Source organism: Vicugna pacos, chromosome 10, assembly GCF_048564905.1.
Source record: "Vicugna pacos chromosome 10, VicPac4, whole genome shotgun sequence".
Classification (NCBI taxonomy): Eukaryota; Metazoa; Chordata; class Mammalia; order Artiodactyla; family Camelidae; genus Vicugna; species Vicugna pacos.
The window spans coordinates 11,706,167-11,723,597 of record NC_132996.1 but is presented as its reverse complement, the minus strand read 5'-3'; the positions used below and the strand labels follow the sequence as shown (position 1 = coordinate 11,723,597).

General features: G+C 36.9%; 2 protein-coding genes and 10 non-coding genes across 31 annotated transcripts in view; 3 read left to right on the top strand and 9 right to left on the bottom strand.

The window, feature by feature from the left end:
• Positions 1–7,993, top strand: part of CEP295 (centrosomal protein 295) — a 44,665-nt gene extending 36,672 nt beyond the window's left edge. Inside the window, exons 19-30 of one of the 3 annotated variants that reach the window (XM_072968965.1) lie at positions 1,496–1,599; positions 2,121–2,223; positions 2,598–2,846; positions 3,595–3,731; positions 4,415–4,592; positions 5,136–5,794; positions 6,356–6,496; positions 7,113–7,178; positions 7,283–7,447; positions 7,522–7,615; positions 7,696–7,795; positions 7,878–7,993. In XM_072968965.1, the coding sequence (XP_072825066.1) occupies positions 1,496–1,599; positions 2,121–2,223; positions 2,598–2,846; positions 3,595–3,731; positions 4,415–4,592; positions 5,136–5,794; positions 6,356–6,496; positions 7,113–7,178; positions 7,283–7,294 (1,649 nt within the window). In that variant the 3' untranslated portion in view covers positions 7,295–7,447; positions 7,522–7,615; positions 7,696–7,795; positions 7,878–7,993. Of the gene's footprint in view, positions 1–1,495; positions 1,600–2,120; positions 2,224–2,597; positions 2,847–3,594; positions 3,732–4,414; positions 4,593–5,135; positions 5,795–6,355; positions 6,497–6,909; positions 7,007–7,084; positions 7,179–7,282; positions 7,448–7,521; positions 7,616–7,695; positions 7,796–7,877 lie in introns of those variants that run through there. The other 2 variants (XM_031675401.2, XM_072968966.1) reach the window with 2 other exon arrangements.
• Positions 1,717–1,796, top strand: LOC116279325 (small nucleolar RNA U2-19). Its single transcript, XR_004188688.1, has one exon. It is a non-coding gene; the product is annotated as a small nucleolar RNA U2-19 (small nucleolar RNA).
• Positions 1,967–2,036, top strand: LOC116279323 (small nucleolar RNA U2-30). Its single transcript, XR_004188687.1, has one exon. It is a non-coding gene; the product is annotated as a small nucleolar RNA U2-30 (small nucleolar RNA).
• Positions 7,930–17,408, bottom strand: TAF1D (TATA-box binding protein associated factor, RNA polymerase I subunit D). 18 transcript variants are annotated; one of them, XM_072968985.1, is made up of 13 exons: positions 17,210–17,408; positions 15,324–15,450; positions 14,217–14,607; positions 13,846–14,021; positions 13,462–13,519; positions 11,973–13,038; positions 10,908–10,951; positions 10,661–10,694; positions 9,788–9,843; positions 9,346–9,392; positions 8,820–8,884; positions 8,321–8,361; positions 7,930–8,071 (listed from the first exon to the last, which is right to left on the bottom strand). In XM_072968985.1, the coding sequence occupies exons 2-6, from the start codon at positions 15,380–15,382 to the stop codon at positions 12,913–12,915; spliced, it is 810 nt and encodes a 269-aa protein (XP_072825086.1). In that variant the 5' UTR covers positions 15,383–15,450; positions 17,210–17,408; the 3' UTR covers positions 7,930–8,071; positions 8,321–8,361; positions 8,820–8,884; positions 9,346–9,392; positions 9,788–9,843; positions 10,661–10,694; positions 10,908–10,951; positions 11,973–12,912. The 18 variants fall into 18 exon arrangements, with proteins under 18 accessions (XP_072825086.1, XP_072825089.1, XP_072825081.1 ...); XM_072968988.1 differs by having other exon boundaries at positions 9,346–9,843; positions 11,973–12,010; positions 12,861–13,038; XM_072968980.1 differs by having other exon boundaries at positions 10,908–13,038.
• On the bottom strand, positions 8,163–8,290 carry LOC116279317 (small nucleolar RNA SNORA25). The gene has a single exon (XR_004188681.1). It is a non-coding gene; the product is annotated as a small nucleolar RNA SNORA25 (small nucleolar RNA).
• LOC116279321 (small nucleolar RNA SNORA32) lies at positions 8,652–8,773 on the bottom strand. The gene has a single exon (XR_004188684.1). It is a non-coding gene; the product is annotated as a small nucleolar RNA SNORA32 (small nucleolar RNA).
• LOC116279315 (small nucleolar RNA Z40) lies at positions 9,190–9,262 on the bottom strand. Its single transcript, XR_004188679.1, has one exon. It is a non-coding gene; the product is annotated as a small nucleolar RNA Z40 (small nucleolar RNA).
• Positions 9,521–9,656, bottom strand: LOC116279319 (small nucleolar RNA SNORA1). Its single transcript, XR_004188682.1, has one exon. It is a non-coding gene; the product is annotated as a small nucleolar RNA SNORA1 (small nucleolar RNA).
• Positions 9,914–10,051, bottom strand: LOC116279316 (small nucleolar RNA SNORA8). Its single transcript, XR_004188680.1, has one exon. It is a non-coding gene; the product is annotated as a small nucleolar RNA SNORA8 (small nucleolar RNA).
• LOC116279328 (small nucleolar RNA SNORD5) lies at positions 10,791–10,862 on the bottom strand. Its single transcript, XR_004188691.1, has one exon. It is a non-coding gene; the product is annotated as a small nucleolar RNA SNORD5 (small nucleolar RNA).
• Positions 10,999–11,128, bottom strand: LOC116279322 (small nucleolar RNA SNORA18). The gene has a single exon (XR_004188685.1). It is a non-coding gene; the product is annotated as a small nucleolar RNA SNORA18 (small nucleolar RNA).
• Positions 12,172–12,298, bottom strand: LOC116279326 (small nucleolar RNA SNORA40). The gene has a single exon (XR_004188689.1). It is a non-coding gene; the product is annotated as a small nucleolar RNA SNORA40 (small nucleolar RNA).
• Positions 17,409–17,431: the final 23 nt, after the last annotated feature.

The following is a 17,431-nucleotide window of genomic DNA, read 5'->3' as shown; positions in this document are numbered from 1 at the left end:
CCTTTTGTTACTCTCTGTTCCCTCCCTACCAGTTTCTTCAGGTCTTCATCACCTCAACGTGATTTCTCAGCAGCTTTTTAGGTGGTACCACAAGCTTCGAGCTCTACGCTTTGTTTTGTAGGAAAGCAGGAAATGGTGCTTTGCTTCTGAAGGACAGCAAAACATGTTGCCTTCTTGCATAGCAGTGTGGGAAGATTACTGTGTTTAAGGTCGCTTTCATGATGGCACCTCCTAATGGTCCCTATCCAAAGTAGTGATATTTCTCTTCCAACTGCTTTCAGGGACCCATCCATTGAATTCATCAACATCTTAAATAACTCCGACCTCGCTTCTTTCTCTCATTTTTATTTTCCAATACTTAACCACTACCCAAATGCTACCCTGGTCACCCTCCTCTGGGGGAATCTTCTTTGATTTATAAGCTGCAGAATTGTGATTATGAAATGACAGATACCTAATTTTCAGCTCCCAACCTAGCTTTTGAAATGAGCTGCTTAAAAAAAGATAACAACTTGCTATCAAATTTCATCATCTCTTATTTTCTTCACTTAAAATTTTCATATGTAAAGACACAACCAAATAATGGTTTAGTGGTTAAATCAGTTGTCAAAATAGTATATTTTTAACTAAACGAGAATGGGAGAGAGTAAAAAAATTGTATTTAAAAACAATTATATTTAAATATACTATTTGGTATTTGCGCTCTTTCAACTTAATAAAGTTAATAATAAAACTTCTAAAAAATCTATCTGTAACATAGATATCATTTTATGAATTAACATATACATCCACTCACATATACAGATACGTATGTGTGTGTGTGTGTGTCCTGGGTTACCTTTTAGAAGACTTTTTTTTTTAATTGAAGTATAGTTGACTTAGAAAACATTTCTTACACAAACTTTTAAGAAACATACTTTTAATGTGCATTATCTATGTGGTGATAATGAGACAAACTAGTTTATTATTTGGTGGAGCAGTTTTAATTTTATTCTGTTTCAGAGCACAGATGACCATATACTTTGGGCAGCTTTCTCACAAATGTTGGCTGTTGGGAGTAAGAGAAAAACTAACTCAGAATACCTGAATTTTTAATACAAAGTATAACTTTTATATATTTTTAATATGTCAAATATAATTACAAATAATAATTTATAATAAAAGCAATACATGCTCATGACTTTAGAGAGCACTGCAAGTTATAAAGAAGTAAAATTCCTCCTTGTCCTTCCAGTCATAAGCAACCACTTTGCACTTTGGTGTTTTTGTCTTTTTTATGTTTACTTTTCTCCACTTTAAGAGCATACTGTATTTATGATTGAATATTCTTGTTTCTCTTCACTTAAAATAATGACAGTGATTTTTTAATTTTTGGTCTAAGATAAGGCAACTCTACAAAGCAAAATATGAAATAAAATTGTAGGAAATCAGGAAATTATGTCCTCTGGTGTTAAAGAATTTGATTTGTCATAATCCACCTGCACCCCCATTTCAGTCAAAGTCGAGGAGGCTGTGGCTGAGAATCATGCAGTATTAAGCCACGCTGTGGAGAAGGAAGAGCATCCATATCTGGGTCCAAGTGTGAAGCCAGATGAGAAGGTTGGTAATGTCTTGAGCTGCCTTGTTAGAGCTATTTGGCTTCATACTCTTTTTAGTTTAACGGAAGTTGTAGAATATTAAAGCCTGTGTTTTCTGAGATCTGCTCTTGCTGAAGTGGATCAGTGATGAAAATAGCCAAATCTGAGCATCAGAAGACTTTCTAGTCTACTTGATGCATGATCTCTGTACTTCTGAGAAGCAAAAGTGTAAAGTCATTTAAAACAATAAGGGTTTATGTGTGGGGTAGGGTGTGTGTGTGTGTGTGTGTGTATGTGTGTAAAGGTGACAGTGGGTAACTGAGGACTTGTTGATGTGTGAGTGAGAATGGGCTGGGGGTGTGTGTGTGTATGAAAGGCCGATCATTTCTGAGCAATGATGAAAAGGTTTTACTACTGACCTTTATAACTGTGGAGGTTTCTACACTTGATCTGAGCTCAGAATTAGTTGCTAATGTTGGTGACTTGGTTTTTTTCTAGAAATTACTTCCTACATTGTGGCCTAATACTTCTCTTAATTTTTAGGCTGAAACACAAGAAGTTTATCATGAGCCATTATCTTCAGTAACAGTTTCTACTGGGAGTATTTTAAGTTATGAAAACACAGATTTGAGCCTTACAGATCGAGGTAAGAATATCAAAATGTAAATAAACTGAAAGACAAGCGCCAGTACAGTGATGAGAGCAAACGTTGTTTTCCACAATGTACTGAGATGGACTGTTTCTTTAAATTCCAAAAGTATTCCTGTCTGATAGAACATTGGACAGTATGATACTCTAAACATGACTGGAAATCACGGGCCCGCAGACCCACAGAGATAACTGTATGACAATCTCCAGTCGCACGTTGAGAAGGATCCATTAATGTCAGTGGGAATCTACCTGACCAGAGTTCTTGGTTGTACCGATTCCTTATCAGTGTACATTGCTTTGCCTCTCTACCAAAATTTGTCTCAAAGGAAGTACCTAGCCATTAAATATTTTCATTAAACCCAATTTCAGAGTCATTTTCAGAGCACGTGGACCATAGGGAACAAGAATCTCCTGCCGGCAAAGAAGAGGAAACAAACGTTTTCACTTCTTTAGCTCCTTCAACACAAGTTACTTACCAAAGGCAGGACTCTCGGGACGTCCATAAACCTCTGTTACCTGCAGTGGAAACATTTACATCTGGTCAAACACACATTCAGCAGATGATAGACAAGTATATAAACGAAGCAAATTTGATGGCTGAAAAAGCAGACTTGCGGGGTAAAAGCATTTTAACTTTTAACCTTTCATCCTTTTTAGTTTGAAGCAGTGATTGTTTGAGCTTTGTGTTTTGATGGCCTGCGGTAGCACAGTTACAACATGGAGAACGCTGAGGAGGGCATTTAGTGAGAGGGGAGCTCTGGAAACTGACTGAAGGTCCTGGAGAAAAGACGAGCAGGTCTCCCCGCCTTTGCGGCGCGAGCTGGAGCAGCCGAGGTGGTGGTGCCAGTGCTGAGTACGAGGACTCAGAAAACTGGACAGACCAGGATTCAAGTCCTAGTGTGAACATTTACTAACTTGAGCCCACGGGCAAGTTACTCTTTCATTTCTGTAGGAGAGAAATGTTGCAGATAATGCACATAAAGTACAATTTCTGGCTCATGTTAACAGTACAGTGAGCTTTTTTAAACAATCATTGATCCTGAAATGAGCTCATTGAGAGTAACAGAGCTTATTACAACAAAGCAGTAACCGTAATGGCACTTTACTTCTCATTGTCCGCATAAAGACTTTGGGGCTAGCAGAAGTGGAAACCGTCAAAGGCTTTGTCAAACTCCCTCCCCCTACTCCTTTTGTACATTAGAAATAATAGGACTTAATTTGAAAGCATCTGCTGGTAATGGAAAAAAATGGAAGTAATTTTGTTCAATTGGAGTTACCTTAAAATACACTTTTATGAGTATGTTTTTAGTACTACTTTTCTGGGCTTTATTTTTTAAATACCTTTTTTTCCTTAAAATTCCAACAGGTGACTTTGACTTTCCAGAACTAGAACGCAGTTTTCCAAATTTGCATCGTCAGCTGTTTAAACCCTTAGAACCACATCCAGATTTTGATTTGTCATCATTCTCTGGGATTTTTCAAGACAGTAAAGACTTTTACCAGGTAAAATAAAGTGGATGCTTATTTGCAGTGAATTTCCACAAACAGTTTGTCTTTTCTTCTGTTAGAATAGAACAATGATTTTAGTCTTGGCAACCAATTAAAATCATGGAAAGTTTTTAAATACCAGTGCCCAGACAATGCTTGAGACCAGTTAGGTCAGAATCGCTATGAGTAGTCCAATAAAATGATTATAATGTGGAACCAATATTGAAGGTGGGTACATTAGAATTTTGTCCCAACAGCCTTATGTCCATCTAGGATAACCCAAAAATGCTTGAGATATTTTTATTGTTAGTTTTCAGGTTGTTTGTTTACTTTAATGGAATTTAGACTTAAACAGTCAGGGAGACAGAATTTTGTAAAACTTAGTTTCTTCCTATACAATAAAGGAACTAAGATTCAAACCTGGGTCTTTCTGTTCCTACAGCCTGACATCTGAGTTAGCTCTACATAGTTCCTGCTTATCAGAAAATGATTCAGTCATGTCCTGAACTCTTACCTGGTTCATTCATAAGTTGTCTAAATTAAAAGTCTCTAAAATGAAAGAATTGAGTTTGAATAAGCCTGTTGTTAATGTGATAGTAAAGTGGTAATTAAGGAAGAGTAATAGCAAAGAAACGAGGATTGTTGAGTCAGCTGGTAACACATTAATATTTCATCCTTTCCCTGTTGTTTACCATCAGAGGTCAGATTCTTCATGTGAAAGCCTCCACGCCGCCCTGTCACCCAGAAGTACAGCTTCTTCTACAGCACTGAGGAGGACCAGCCTGCACTCCTCTCTCAGCACCAGCCTGAACCAGCAGCCTGGCCCTAACGTGGCTCATGCTGCAGCTCAGAGTTTTGCTGCAGAAGATACTGAAGGTATGATAAAACTCAGTTATTTTTTATAATTGTTTAAGTTTTCCTTGGAAAGTGTGTCTAGCAGTTCTTAGTCTCCTGTTCTCACCACTGTTGGTGTATTCATTTAAATAACAGAAGTAATGTATGCTCAGTTTGCATTTTTACAGTATTGAACTTGATAAAGTGCTGCTTCTTGCTGTACCTCAGCCCTTACAGTTAACAGTTTAAGTATCCTTCTAAAACTTTTTGTACAAACTTTATGCACACAAACCCATATAAGACATACAGTCTAAGTCTTTGTTATGAAATCAATATTCTGTTATGGGGGAAAGTCATCATGTCTAATAGATTTTTTTTAATTAAATAACACTAGAGGAGAAAATACATGGTGTGAGCAGTGGAATTATTTGAAACCACTGACCATCCTTTAGCTTTCTATTTGTGTGTGTGTACATCAGCTCACTCCTAAAATTCCAGGTAACCTGACATTATCTGCAGTTTACTCAGACTGTATTTGTATCCAAGTTTTACAGCATATAATTATGATTAACTGATTTCTTACAGGGTCTGAACAGTCTTTTCAAGAGCTTCTGCCAGAATTTTCTTCACAGGAAGGGAGCCAGCATGCTGATCTACCAAGTATTTTTAGCATTGAAGCCAGAGACTCTTTCCAAGGCGTGGAAAGTCAGAACTACTCTGAACAGAATGAAGAATCACAAAACAAACAAAAAAGTGTTCATTTCCAGCTCTCCGTAGGAAATTTGCAAAGTTCAGCCTTCAGTTCATCTGGTGAGGCTCATGTATTTCATCAGTTAAATCTACAGCATAGCACTCCATGTGGTTCTGCCTCCAGCGAATGCTCAATAAAAGACCAACTGGAAGGCAGAAAAGACAGACTGGGCTTTGAAGAACTGTCAGGGAGAGGGGTTGACACAGTGTTACGAGGTCAAGGATTCACTGAAGATGATAAAAATAAAACCTGTGGAGTTGTAAATATAAATCCTCAAGTAGAGGAAATTGACTCTCAATTGTGTGCAACAACAGTGGAGATGGGAACTTCAATTCAGACACCATATTCACTGACTGTCCCAAATGAAAGATGTCTTGAGAAGTCAACTAAAGCAGAAGCTCCAAGAATCACAGGAAACCTGTCTCAACTAGCACAGTCAGAACTCTTTGTCAGTTCTGGGTCATTTTCATTACAGAGCTCTATTCCAGTCTGGGTAAGTGAAATCTGTGTTGTTAACATTTTCAAGAAAGACCTTGTTGTGAACAAAGCTAATATTCCTGAGACAGTCAATCTCACAATCAAGGGAAATGTTCAATAAAGTGAGAAAAATAAAGTTGATTTTATAGCACTTTCTTCCCAACTCACATTTTCCCTTCTTCAGCTTTCCTGAAGAGAAGTGGCTTCAGTGCTTTCGCTTTGAGCCTTGGGTTAATCTGCTTGGTTTCAGCTCCAGTTACCTGAATGGCTTTTACCTCGTCCCTCCACAGATTGCAAAATCTTGTTCAGTGTAAAGATTTTTCCCTTATGTTTGGCTGCTGCTCCCTTTAGATAGGACACGTGTTCCAGTTCTACTCAGCCCATCAGTCAACCTGCATTTCTGTTTCCTGCCTCTCCCTGTAAGCATTTGCACTTGTAATTCATGCAGTAGGTGTTCCTAAGTGGGTTGGGTGGGAGGAGGGAACACAGCCTTGGTCTTAAACGTACTTTTTCTCACATTCTGAATGCTTAAAGACTATTTAATTTTTGAATATGACTTTTTAATTTTACTGCACAGGAGACAGAATCTGGCCATGGTATAATGGAAGAACCAGATCTTACACTGATAAGCACCAGTGATATCAGTATTGCTGAAACAGATTTTGCAAACTTAACCCTAGAAGAAAAGAGAGAAAATGAGGCAAAGAGCTGTTTTCAGGTAAATTTCATAGCTCTCATAAATATAATTACACTTCCTCAGACATAGTAAACCATCTTATGGTTACGGTGGGTGTGGGAGGGGATGGTAAGGGATGAGTTCGAGATTTGCAAATATTAACTAGTAATATAAAATAGATAAAAGTCTCTACTGAATAGCACAAGAAACTATATTCAATGTCTTGTAGTAATCCATAATGAAAAAATACGAAATCGAATGTTATGAAACATGCTGTACAACAGAAATTAACATTATAAAATGACTATACTTCAATTTAAAAATAAAAATATAATTACATACTTATGACACTACTAATTCCAGTTATGACTTGAGAGGCAGCAGAGGTGCTATAGCTAGTGGAAGTTTTATTTTGCATTTTTTAGTTCTAAAGAGAAAATAATTTCAAATTGTAGCTAAGAGATTGGCTGCATGTTCAAGCAAACACAAAGCAGTGAATGAATAATTTGTGACAGTGCACATCTTTGTCCACCAAAAGGGAGTTCAGAATGGGTAAGATTCACAATCCCTGCTGTAATTCTATACACTGAAGTGAAGTGGTAAAGTCTCCTGTGACTTTCTTGTAATTAGGTGAGTGAATTTCTGCCTCTTGTATCAGAAACAGAAAATTCAGATTATCCAGCTGTATCAGAACATCCTGTGGAGAAGCCAACTGTGTCTGCAGGTATGTATGGCTTTGAGCATCTGAAATGGTTAGTGAACCCAGGGTCCAGTGGGAAGTTCCCTATTCAAATTCCCTCTATTATAGCTTCATTTTTTTAAAAACAGAAACCCTACTGAACTTTCCAGCTACATCAGAGACCTTACAAGAAGCATTTGTAAAAAGAAAAAAATCATTTATAGAGAGATCCTCCCAGAGATAGAAAGAAATAAGGAATAAAATTCGTGTCTCTGAAAATTCTCAAGCCAAAATAATTAAAGAGAAACCTACAGGTATGATTACCCCCCCCCATCCAGCAGTTTTCAGAGAATCTAGCATTGTATTAAGTGACCTGTTCTCTGCTCAGGCTCATTTCAGCTGAAGGGTGTGAATAAAGTTAGAGTGTCTCTTCCTGAAGACAGAAAGACTGCACAAGCCCATATGCACCAGAGGGCTCTAAGGTACGTGTGTATATAGACACAAAAGTAAATATGAATTCACATGTCTGAGGTGTTTGTCATAAATATAATAAATTTCTTAGATTATACCGTCAGTTAGCTGAAGTGAAACAGCAAAAGGAAGAGAAAGCAAAGCAAGAAGCATATGCCCAAAACAGAGCAAGGGCCAAAGAATTTCATAAGGTGAGCAGCACCCCCAGCCCACCCAACTCTTCATGTCTGAGACACATCACCACAGTAACTGATCTTTTTGTTCCCTCCACAGAGAACACTAGAGAAACTTCGAGCCAAAAATACACACTGACTTTTTCTACAAAAAGTGTAAAGAGTTTTTTTTATTGGGTAACATAATTTAAGTCAATAAACTTTTTAAGAATTTAACACATGTTCTGATTCTTTCCATTGCCCATCAATCCTTAGTTCCTCCAATGTCTGAGTCATATAATCTTCAAGGCAGCCCTGAAGAAGAGAGTAGGCACCGGTTAAATGTAGAAGGCATTTACATTTGTTTTTACTTTCCAACATCACCAATCATGGATAGTGCTTAAAATCTTGTGTCTCCATTAGGAAAACATAGCACTACTGAGTGACTATTACAACCAATGAAGAACTCAATCTTTGGTCACAGCGTTAAGAGCTCCTGGGTTTTGGTCCCATAAGCCCTCTTTGAAATGACCTATAAAATTATTTTCTCTAATGTGTACATACCTTTCAATGATTTTTGGTCAATCAATAGTTGTCAGTCAGCCCTACACAACCAACAAGAATATGAAAAGTAAGGTTCCGTTTTCAGAGATGCTCATGTAAAGTTCTGAAGCCAGCCTCCCCCTTCCCTTAGTAACCAGGCAACTTGTAGAAAACTAAAAACCCAGGATTAAATGGGTTTAAGAACTGCAGGGATCTATCTAGGCATGCACTGTTCAATATAATAACCAGTAGTCATGTATGGGTGTGGTTAGAAAATTACATGGCTTGTGTTAAATTTATATTGGAACAGTGCTGACCTAGACAATGGAAATACCAGTAGTAAGGGCTAATAAAATGTTCCCAGTAGGCTGAACGCTAACAAAGTAGCAGAAAGAAAACCTAGTGGGAAATTTTTTTTATGGTCATGTCCACAGCAAATAAGAAACTGCATTCTAAAAGCCTTGGTAATGACCATTATACCCTGACTATTTGGTACGGTAAGATGAAACAAATTACTTGCCATAATTCTTTTAGCTGGGCTTTGATTTCCAGTGGAACATGAGCACACTTCAGAAAACAACTCACCTATGACAAAAAAATTTAAGTTACACAGAACTTAATTTTTGAAACTGAGGCTGATTAGGTTCCAAAATATCCTAAAACATAACTCCCAACTAGCATGTATTCAATTCAGGTTTAAAATTGCAAATTGGAGTATCTTCTCAATCCAGTTCATTTAAAGGTTGGGAACAAATTAGGTTAAATTTCATTCAGACCTAAACTTTGAATGATGGTCATACAAGTCCAAATCAGCTATTTCTAAACATGCATCTTTTAGGTAACTTACCTTAGAGCTTTCATGTTTTAAAAAATACAGCTTAATGTAAATTGGATGTTCAGAAAGGCTATTTTCATCCAGTCCATTCAGAGCAGTTGAACATTTTGCCCATCATCATAACATCGTACATCACTGGTAAACCGTAAAGCGCCTAATGGCCTTTTCTACATCGTCTTTTTTTCATTAAATATGAGAATAAAAATCTTACCTGTAATCTTTGGGATCCAATTTTCTCAAGCAATTTACTTCAGGACTCTAGAAGTTAAATATAGAAGTACATTGCTATTTTGGCATTGGCAAATGATCTAAAATACATTATTTCATCATTTCCTAATACTGAAAAGTCTTGTTACATTCACTTTTTATTCAACCTAGCAAAAAAAAAATGTTACAGGTCTCATTGTCACCACTGCAATAAAATTACTGTGATGGAAGCAAAACCTGTGTTCTCAATGTAGCCACATTAACAACTTCTGGACACCATGAACAACAGTGCCCATTTTCATCTAGAATGAGGCTTTATAAAATTTTCTCAAGTGTATATATACACCGCAAAAGGCTGCTGTGCCTTTATGGAAGTTGTGTTGTTTTACTGACCATGCTATCAGTAAGGCAAATAAGCTAGAAGCAACAGAAATAGAAAGCCTTACATTACGTATTTGGGGTCAGGGAAGATTGATCTGCCTGGTTCTGAATTTCAGACACCCTAGAAAAAGAGAAGTATTAGTTCCTACTAAAGATTATGTCAAACTCAACAGTGTAAGAAACTAAAGGAATACTGTATCAGTAAAAATACCAGGTCTAACATGCACAAAGCCAAGAAAACCAACGATGCCAGATACTGAATTTATATTGCACTGTTCTTTGAACACCCAGCAGGAACAAACTGCTGAATGCAGATACCATGCAGTGCAACTAAGACTGAAATGTAAATCCCTCAACTTTAAGTGAGAAATGCTGCTACCTGAGAAAAACTTATTTTCACAAATCTTTAAAAATTTATTACAGGTAAAATAATTTGACCTTTATTCACAATTGCCATTCCAATGAGATAACTACATTAACTCCATTTTAAACTATAAACCTAGTCACGGTTATTTTTACCCTAACTTACATAGGAAACAAGAAACTATCAAGTCACTGAAACAACGCGCTAGATCATGGTTGCTCAAATTGCTTTTTCCTTAAAAAAATTCACCCTATTGTAACATATCCAAGCATACGTATTTACATGTCATGATATTTAAATATCGTATTATGTATATTTGTCATATTTACATGTTGTGACATATTACATGTCAGTCTAATAAAAGGTGCAAAAAAATGGCATTTTCATTTGGTAGCCCTACCCCATGCAGTTTAATTTTTTTTTCCAATTCTGTAAGGACAGATATTACAGCAACCATTTTTGGCCAAAATTTTGATACTTGTTTTATACCTATATAACTACTAGTCACAACCATAATGGAATGCTGTACCGAAATTTTACTTTTTTTTTTTAGTACATTAAATGTTCCACTTACCTCTAAATATGCATTAAGTTCAAATCAGTTACTCCTACAGATAAAATACCAAATAAAAGATTAAGGTTAACTTAAGTGTGTGATTAAAAACCTAAATATACGCTTAATATCTAATTTTAGCTACACTCAGCTCTGTCAGAATTATGTTTTATTTCATGTCTGTATCATTCAGCAGTTGAACAGTTAAATTCATCATCTGAACTGAGATGATACTCCCGAGATTACACCGTCACCAAATTAAACTTACCTAAGCTTATCACACCTTAGAACAGTACTGATCGTTGTCAATACCTAAGATAAAAAAGTCTGACTGTTAGGTTTTTCATAGTTTATTTAGCAGCTGTCTTGTAGTTCTTTCCACAGATCTAACATGTAGTTCTGTGAGTAAAGGAAACCACATAGTTACTCTATGAGGCGTTTCCAACGATGTAGGTCTACGGAAAAAGCCCCATCGGGATAGACCTCAACCACTGCTTACACTTTACAAGTCCACGGGAAAAGAATTATTTGCAAGAGCTGTGATCTGCTCCAATTTCTTAGATGAATTCAAAACTGTGTAACAGCCAAAACATGGAGGATGAAATTTAAAGAAATGATCCATGAATTAATCACATGGTAGGGATTTTAACAATGTTTGAAAGGACAGTATATACTAATATAAACCTGCAGAGTACCAAGTAGCTATTACAGGTGAGCCACAGAACAGTTCCACATGTAAATTTGTCTTGATTTTTACAAACTTCAGTACTGCAATGTGTTTTTCCTATGCAATTTCCAGATTATAGCAAAATTTTTTACTTACTGAAATTTTGCCTCAGAATTTAAGAACATATAAACTATTTTCTCATTAGTTATTTAATATCAATTATAAAAATACAAAAAATGTTAATCTGGCTGATGTTCTGACCACTTTAAAATCAATGAAAACCAACCGGGTGTTTTTACATTTTATAGATTTCTGAGATCGTTTCCTGTGTAGTCATTTCTAGCATTACACTATTACACTTCTACCTCATTTTAATTATGCATTCATTAAAAATGTGTATGTTTAAAGTGGGAAGATCCAAGATTCTGATTCTAACAGACTAAATTATAGTTCTGGGACCCTTTCCTGCAAGCAAAGTGAAGCTGTCACAGTATCACTATAAAACATGTGAATTCTGAGAATCCTTTTCTAAAATTACATCATAAACAAATTTAAAATGGGCAAAAATGCCTTTCAATAATGAAATCTATGGAGGTTTTAAATTATCTAACAATATACTACATTTAAACAAATCTGACCCAAACTCACCTAAAGCATAAAACATACCTTTTTTGTAAAGTCCAGACACTTGTCAAGATAAAAGCCTAAAAAAAGAAGCCATGTTTGTCTCATGTGAACATCAAAGTCAGAGTACTAAATCAATGTAACTGATCATTTCTCATCTTATGCTTTTAAATTACCAGTTCTGTAGTCCCAGAAGCTATCTTTATGTTCAATACCCATCACTTGAGTCTGTTTTAGGTATCCTGTTCCGTCTTGTCTGTATCAAAACTCATACTGAACAATGAGTTCTGGGTTGCAAAAGAGGATTTACTTTTGCACCTGTCTACAAGTCTTTGTCCACAAATAAAACAAAAACAAACACAAGTGCTAACGTAAAATGCAGTACACAAAGCAGCATAATCTGCAACACACAATGATAAAAATGATAGCTGAAATATTACAGGTAGTAGGAAGGGAAATTAAGTTCTTCTGACAGTGCTAAGCATTTCATACTAAATTCGTCTTAATAAAACAAAAATGGGGGGAGGGGCTTCAGGTACCCCAAGTAGATGGTGGGTTGTCAATCATTAGTGATTATTGCAACTAAGATTTTCTTTTCAGGATGACAGTTTCTGTATGTGATTCAATGCTCAAATAACACCTTTAAGTTCTCTTACCCAGAAATAAACCACCATAGGCAAAAGCAGTAGGACTTTGTTTATTATTTAACAAGTGATGAATTCTGGTGTTAACAGCCTCAATTTTTTTCTACATATATAATTTCACTGTTTGAAAATGTTTTTTCTAATGATTAACTATTTTAGGCGTATCACAGATTTTCTTCGAAAGTTCTGTTTTCTTACATTCTTTTTTATCGTTAGGCTGGCAAATACATTCACATTTGTTATCTTTTCTTTCTATAAAAAGTTGCTTTTTCTCTGTTCTGTTTACCTTGTCTGGCATTCATATGCCTATCTCCTTTTCAGGCCATTCTGTCTTCTGTCTAGTGCTTTTTGGATTTTGATGCTCTCTTTTTAGACAAAGCAGTTTCTTCAGTATTTTCCTCTTGTTCCAAACATACATTCTTCTTCTTTGGTAATTCATAACTCATTATGAAATAATTATCTTCCTGCATAAAAGCAGTAACTGAAACTTTATTTCTTTAATAATTACATTTCTTTAGTAAGTACATTTAGTATTTAAATTACATTTAGTAGAATTAAATTTAGTAATTTAATTCCTTTAGTGATTACACATAACTGGACTCTGGGTTACTTAAACTGGACACTACAGATAGATTATGTTACAAATCCAAACTAACTTCTGATTTTCTCATTTGATATCCCAGTAGCACGCACACATTAAAACTTACAAAAGTACTGAAGTCCATGTTCTCATCGATTATCCATAAAATTCTTATTTTTATTCTTGCATTTCCTGCACCAAAAGCATTAAGCCTTTCAAAAATTAAATACGGACGGTAACACAAGATAAAATTCTTCCTTTATCACTGCTGCCCTCTCAAAATAAGTGGGATAAAAATGTCACTTACCACCAACTTAATATCACATTCATCATGTTGAAGATTTGTTGCAGTCTCATCTTCTGCTCTGTAATATTAAAAACATATCACTTGGACAAAATCTTCTATAACCTAACTGGTATCCTCTATCATGACATACAGCTGGAACAGCAATACCAATCACGGAGAAAAATGATTCGTGTATAACACGCCAAAATCCATGTCTCAGTGTGCTGAGCTCACAGCTCAAATGGAATAACCTGAATGGCCTTTTTCATCTGCCCTCACATCACTACTAAATCAAAGTTCAAACAAACTGATAGCATAATATGGAGCGGTGTTTTAATGTTACAATTTAAAAGCATTTAATTTTATAAAACCTATGTCCAAAGTTATTCCCATGATTCAACTTACACTGACTCTTCAATAGGAGAGAGAGATCCCTCATCATCCAAGTATTTGTATCTACGACTATCAAGGTCTTCTTTTTCTAAATCTTCACCAACATTCATCTGTTTCAAGGATTCCTTGAGGTGGTATTCATACTTCAGTTTTTCAAGGTAGTTAAAAAATCCTCTTGCCACTGCTTGCTATGTACCAAAAACACCGTATTTTAAGACATGGACTTAGAAAATGAAAAAAATCTTCCAAGACTCAGTATATATGGTCAGTATAGAAGAGTATTACCAGACCGTATGTTCAGGTATATCTGAATTCTACAAGTGACCAACAACTCGTTGCAGACATCTTTAGCTATATGCATCAGCATGTATAAAATGACTCACCTCAAAGGTTAAAATTTTTCTCCAAGGTGATGCTTTTCTTCCATTTTCTGATTCTAAAAATGGGAAACTAAGTCTTTTGTCTTTAATTTGTTTCTCACTTATTTGTGACCTTCTAGTGTTCCTCCTTCCTTTCGGTCTTCCCGCTGATCTTCCTTTTGGCTTATATTTCCTCTTTTTACGTTTCTTTTTCTTTTGTTTGAATCTTTCAAAAATAGCTTTTAAAGTCAATGGTCTTGGTTCTATAGATGAGTCACTAGATGAATCGCTTGCCTGAACACTTTCAGGTAAGCGAACAAATTTTCTAACAGCGTTTGTCTGCCTCCGTTTAGGTGGAACAGGAACACACTGAGTTTTAAATATGCTGCTACCGCTACCAGAGGAAGAGTTATCACTAGAAAAAAAGAAAGATTAATTGCATCCTCTTTTATTACTGAATGTTTATTATCAGTAATACACTTGTCTTTTACAAATCAAAGCAGGAAAACATGCTGGCGATAATTTAAAAGAATGGGCTCAGAACTAGCCAACCACGTAGTTCTGACCACTCCACCTCAAATGGCCCATGATGCCACAGCACTGATCTTCCTCTACAGAAGTTCTACAAAGGCAGCCTTGTTGACTGCTAAAGCGCCCCCTAAGTAAGAACAGCCCAGCGGACCGACATCTGGTGTGAATATACTAGAAATGCTGTATCTGATTTTCCAGTGAGATCAATGGAAGAGGTAACTAGATACCTCCATCATATACACAAGCCAGCATCCTTGTGGAGTATCAGGACAAGTTAATTTTAAAGCAAGATTCCCTGCTGATACCTATTTTGTTATAAAATTAGAATGATTTAGTCAGGAAGATACCAATTTGGCCCAGGAAATATACTCCTGTTTCCCTGGGTTAAGAATGCATCCCATTGTTTTTAAGTAATTTAAACTTTGAAGGCCTGTGCAAACCAGGTTTTCTTTTTCTTTTCTAATTCTGGAAAATTATCTTTACCACCACTATCTAGAATGATTAATTTTTTCCTGGTAATTCAAATACAGAAACATTATGATCTAGTCTCTTTTCCAGCAAAAATTTGGTGGTTGTTGATATAAAAAAAAATGCACCTACCTTTGATTCTCAATTTCCATAGCTGACTCTGATGCTGTTACACAGTTGAGAGAATCCATTCCTGGTATGGTATTCTCCAAGCTCCTCTCGTCTTATTTGTCACTTGTCCTTTGCTTTGAACAGATTTCTGACAATATAAAATTGGGTAAATATGACATAACTTTCCTGAACAAATACATACCAACACAAACAGCTAGGATCAGAGTAATGCAACTACTGATGTAGTCATGACAGTTAGGCCAGTATATGTAAACTAAGGCAAAATCATACACAAGGCCTTTAATATTTTCACATAGGAACTGTTCACTTTAGATCAATTCTAAAATCTTGAGATTTTATTCACAGGTTCTATTTTTTAGTTGCACCTTCTCAATCTATCCAATGGAACAAGATTCCAGAAGAATACTGTAATTCCAACAAAAGTATCAAACATCTTTCTACAACAGTAAAAAAAAATGTAATTTTATCCTTTGCCATATAGTAATGTACTATTAATGGCCAAAAAGCCATTTTTCAACAGCAGATGGGAAGTATGGGGAAAAACTTGCAAAGACTGAAGGCAGAGTGTGGCCTCAATATATCAGGAAAACTAACCATTACAACCCACCACCTCAATTCAAACCTCCTGGCCTGGGATTTTCATTTACAGCCTCTTCCCATTCGCACTAGCTTTCAGAACCACTGTGAAACCTCTTTGCAAATTACTTACTAGTATGGGTATTAATTTAAAAGCGCCAAATTCTCAAGGTTTTCAATGATAGACTTACAGACTACAGCAGTGCCCCCTTAGTCTCCTTTTGTAAAAAAAAAAAAACACTCCTTGGAAGACTTTACAACAGTTTGGGCTAAACAATAAATAAAAGATGTCTTGCTTTACTAGTGCATCTCTTACAGGGGATGCCACCGTTCTTCCATTTTTTGGTACTGTTCTTAGTGTTTAGCATTTTTGGTAATGACAAATGAGAAACAAAGAAATTCCACAACAGCAGTATCTTACAAATTACAGGAAATCAGTAAGGTCACACAGATCTTAGATTCGCAAAATGTCCAATAGATTCATGGTAATTTCATGGTGTATATTTTATTGTAGTTTTCTAAAATTCGGAATCTAAGAGGGAAGAGGGTATAGCTCAGGTGGTAGAGCGCATGCTTAGCATGCATGAGGTCCTGGATTCAATCCCCAGTACCTCCACTGAAAAACCAAATAAATAAACCTAATCACCTCTCTCCGCTGTAAACAAAACAAAAAGGAAGGCAGTAAAAATTCAGAGTCTAAGAAACAAGTTAGGAAACAAGTGCCCCAAATAGAAATTCAACAAAAACTAGATTCAGTAGTACTGAGGGTATATTTGAGACTGCATTTTAAAAAAAATTTATCTGCACATTATCAAACTTAAGTGGTGTTAATCATTGGGGGAAACTAGAAGGCATTCCTACTACAATGTAGCTTCCGAGATTCTGCGCAGAGGGGCCATGTGGCGAGACAGTGCACTTTACCGGCGCTGACAATACCCCTTCACCCCTACTTTGTGTGACCCTGGCTGAGCGTCTCCCGGAAGCACCTAACCTCGCGCAAGGGAAATGGCGTCACTTACGCTTACCTCTCACTTATCCTCTACTAATTCAGAAAACATGTACTTTTCTATAATACGTTTGAACACCGACACCCTAGACAACCGGCCACGCCCAGGCTATCCCCGCGTACGTGCGGGCTGCATTCCAGCCACTAGGCCCGAGGCCCACAACCACTGCGAGCCCTCCGCCCTCTGGGCCCGACTTCTGCGGCTCCCGGGATCCCGCCCAGCCACGCAGAGTTCCCGGGAAAAGCTAGACGAGCAACCCCTCCCTCGCCCACAAGGCCGGGACGGCCACGTCCTCTTTCCTACCCGTCCAGACGGCAGACGGCGTGCACAAGCAGCGCGGGCTCTGCACGGGGCTCAGCTGCGTGTCCAATGCCCACAACTCCGGCCGCGGAAGTCCGCATTCAGCAACCCCGGCACCGCAGCACTCCACACGCCAACGACCTGCTTCTACAGCAGCGCGGAGGGAAAGACCGAGCGGGTCGCGCGGGCCGTCTAATAGTGAGGCCGAAATCTCGCGATAACACT

Excerpts from the sequence above, each read along its gene's own strand:
- TAF1D (XM_072968989.1), bottom strand. The coding sequence starts at position 15,382 with ATGGATTCTCTCAACTGTGTAACAGCATCAGAGTCAGCTATGGAAATT. Across the intron at positions 14,608-15,323 it reads ATGGAAATTGAGAATCAAAG|TGATAACTCTTCCTCTGGTA; the intron begins GTAGGTGCATTT and ends CTTTTTTTCTAG. Across the intron at positions 14,022-14,216 it reads GAAAAATTTTAACCTTTGAG|CAAGCAGTGGCAAGAGGATT; the intron begins GTGAGTCATTTT and ends TTTGGTACATAG.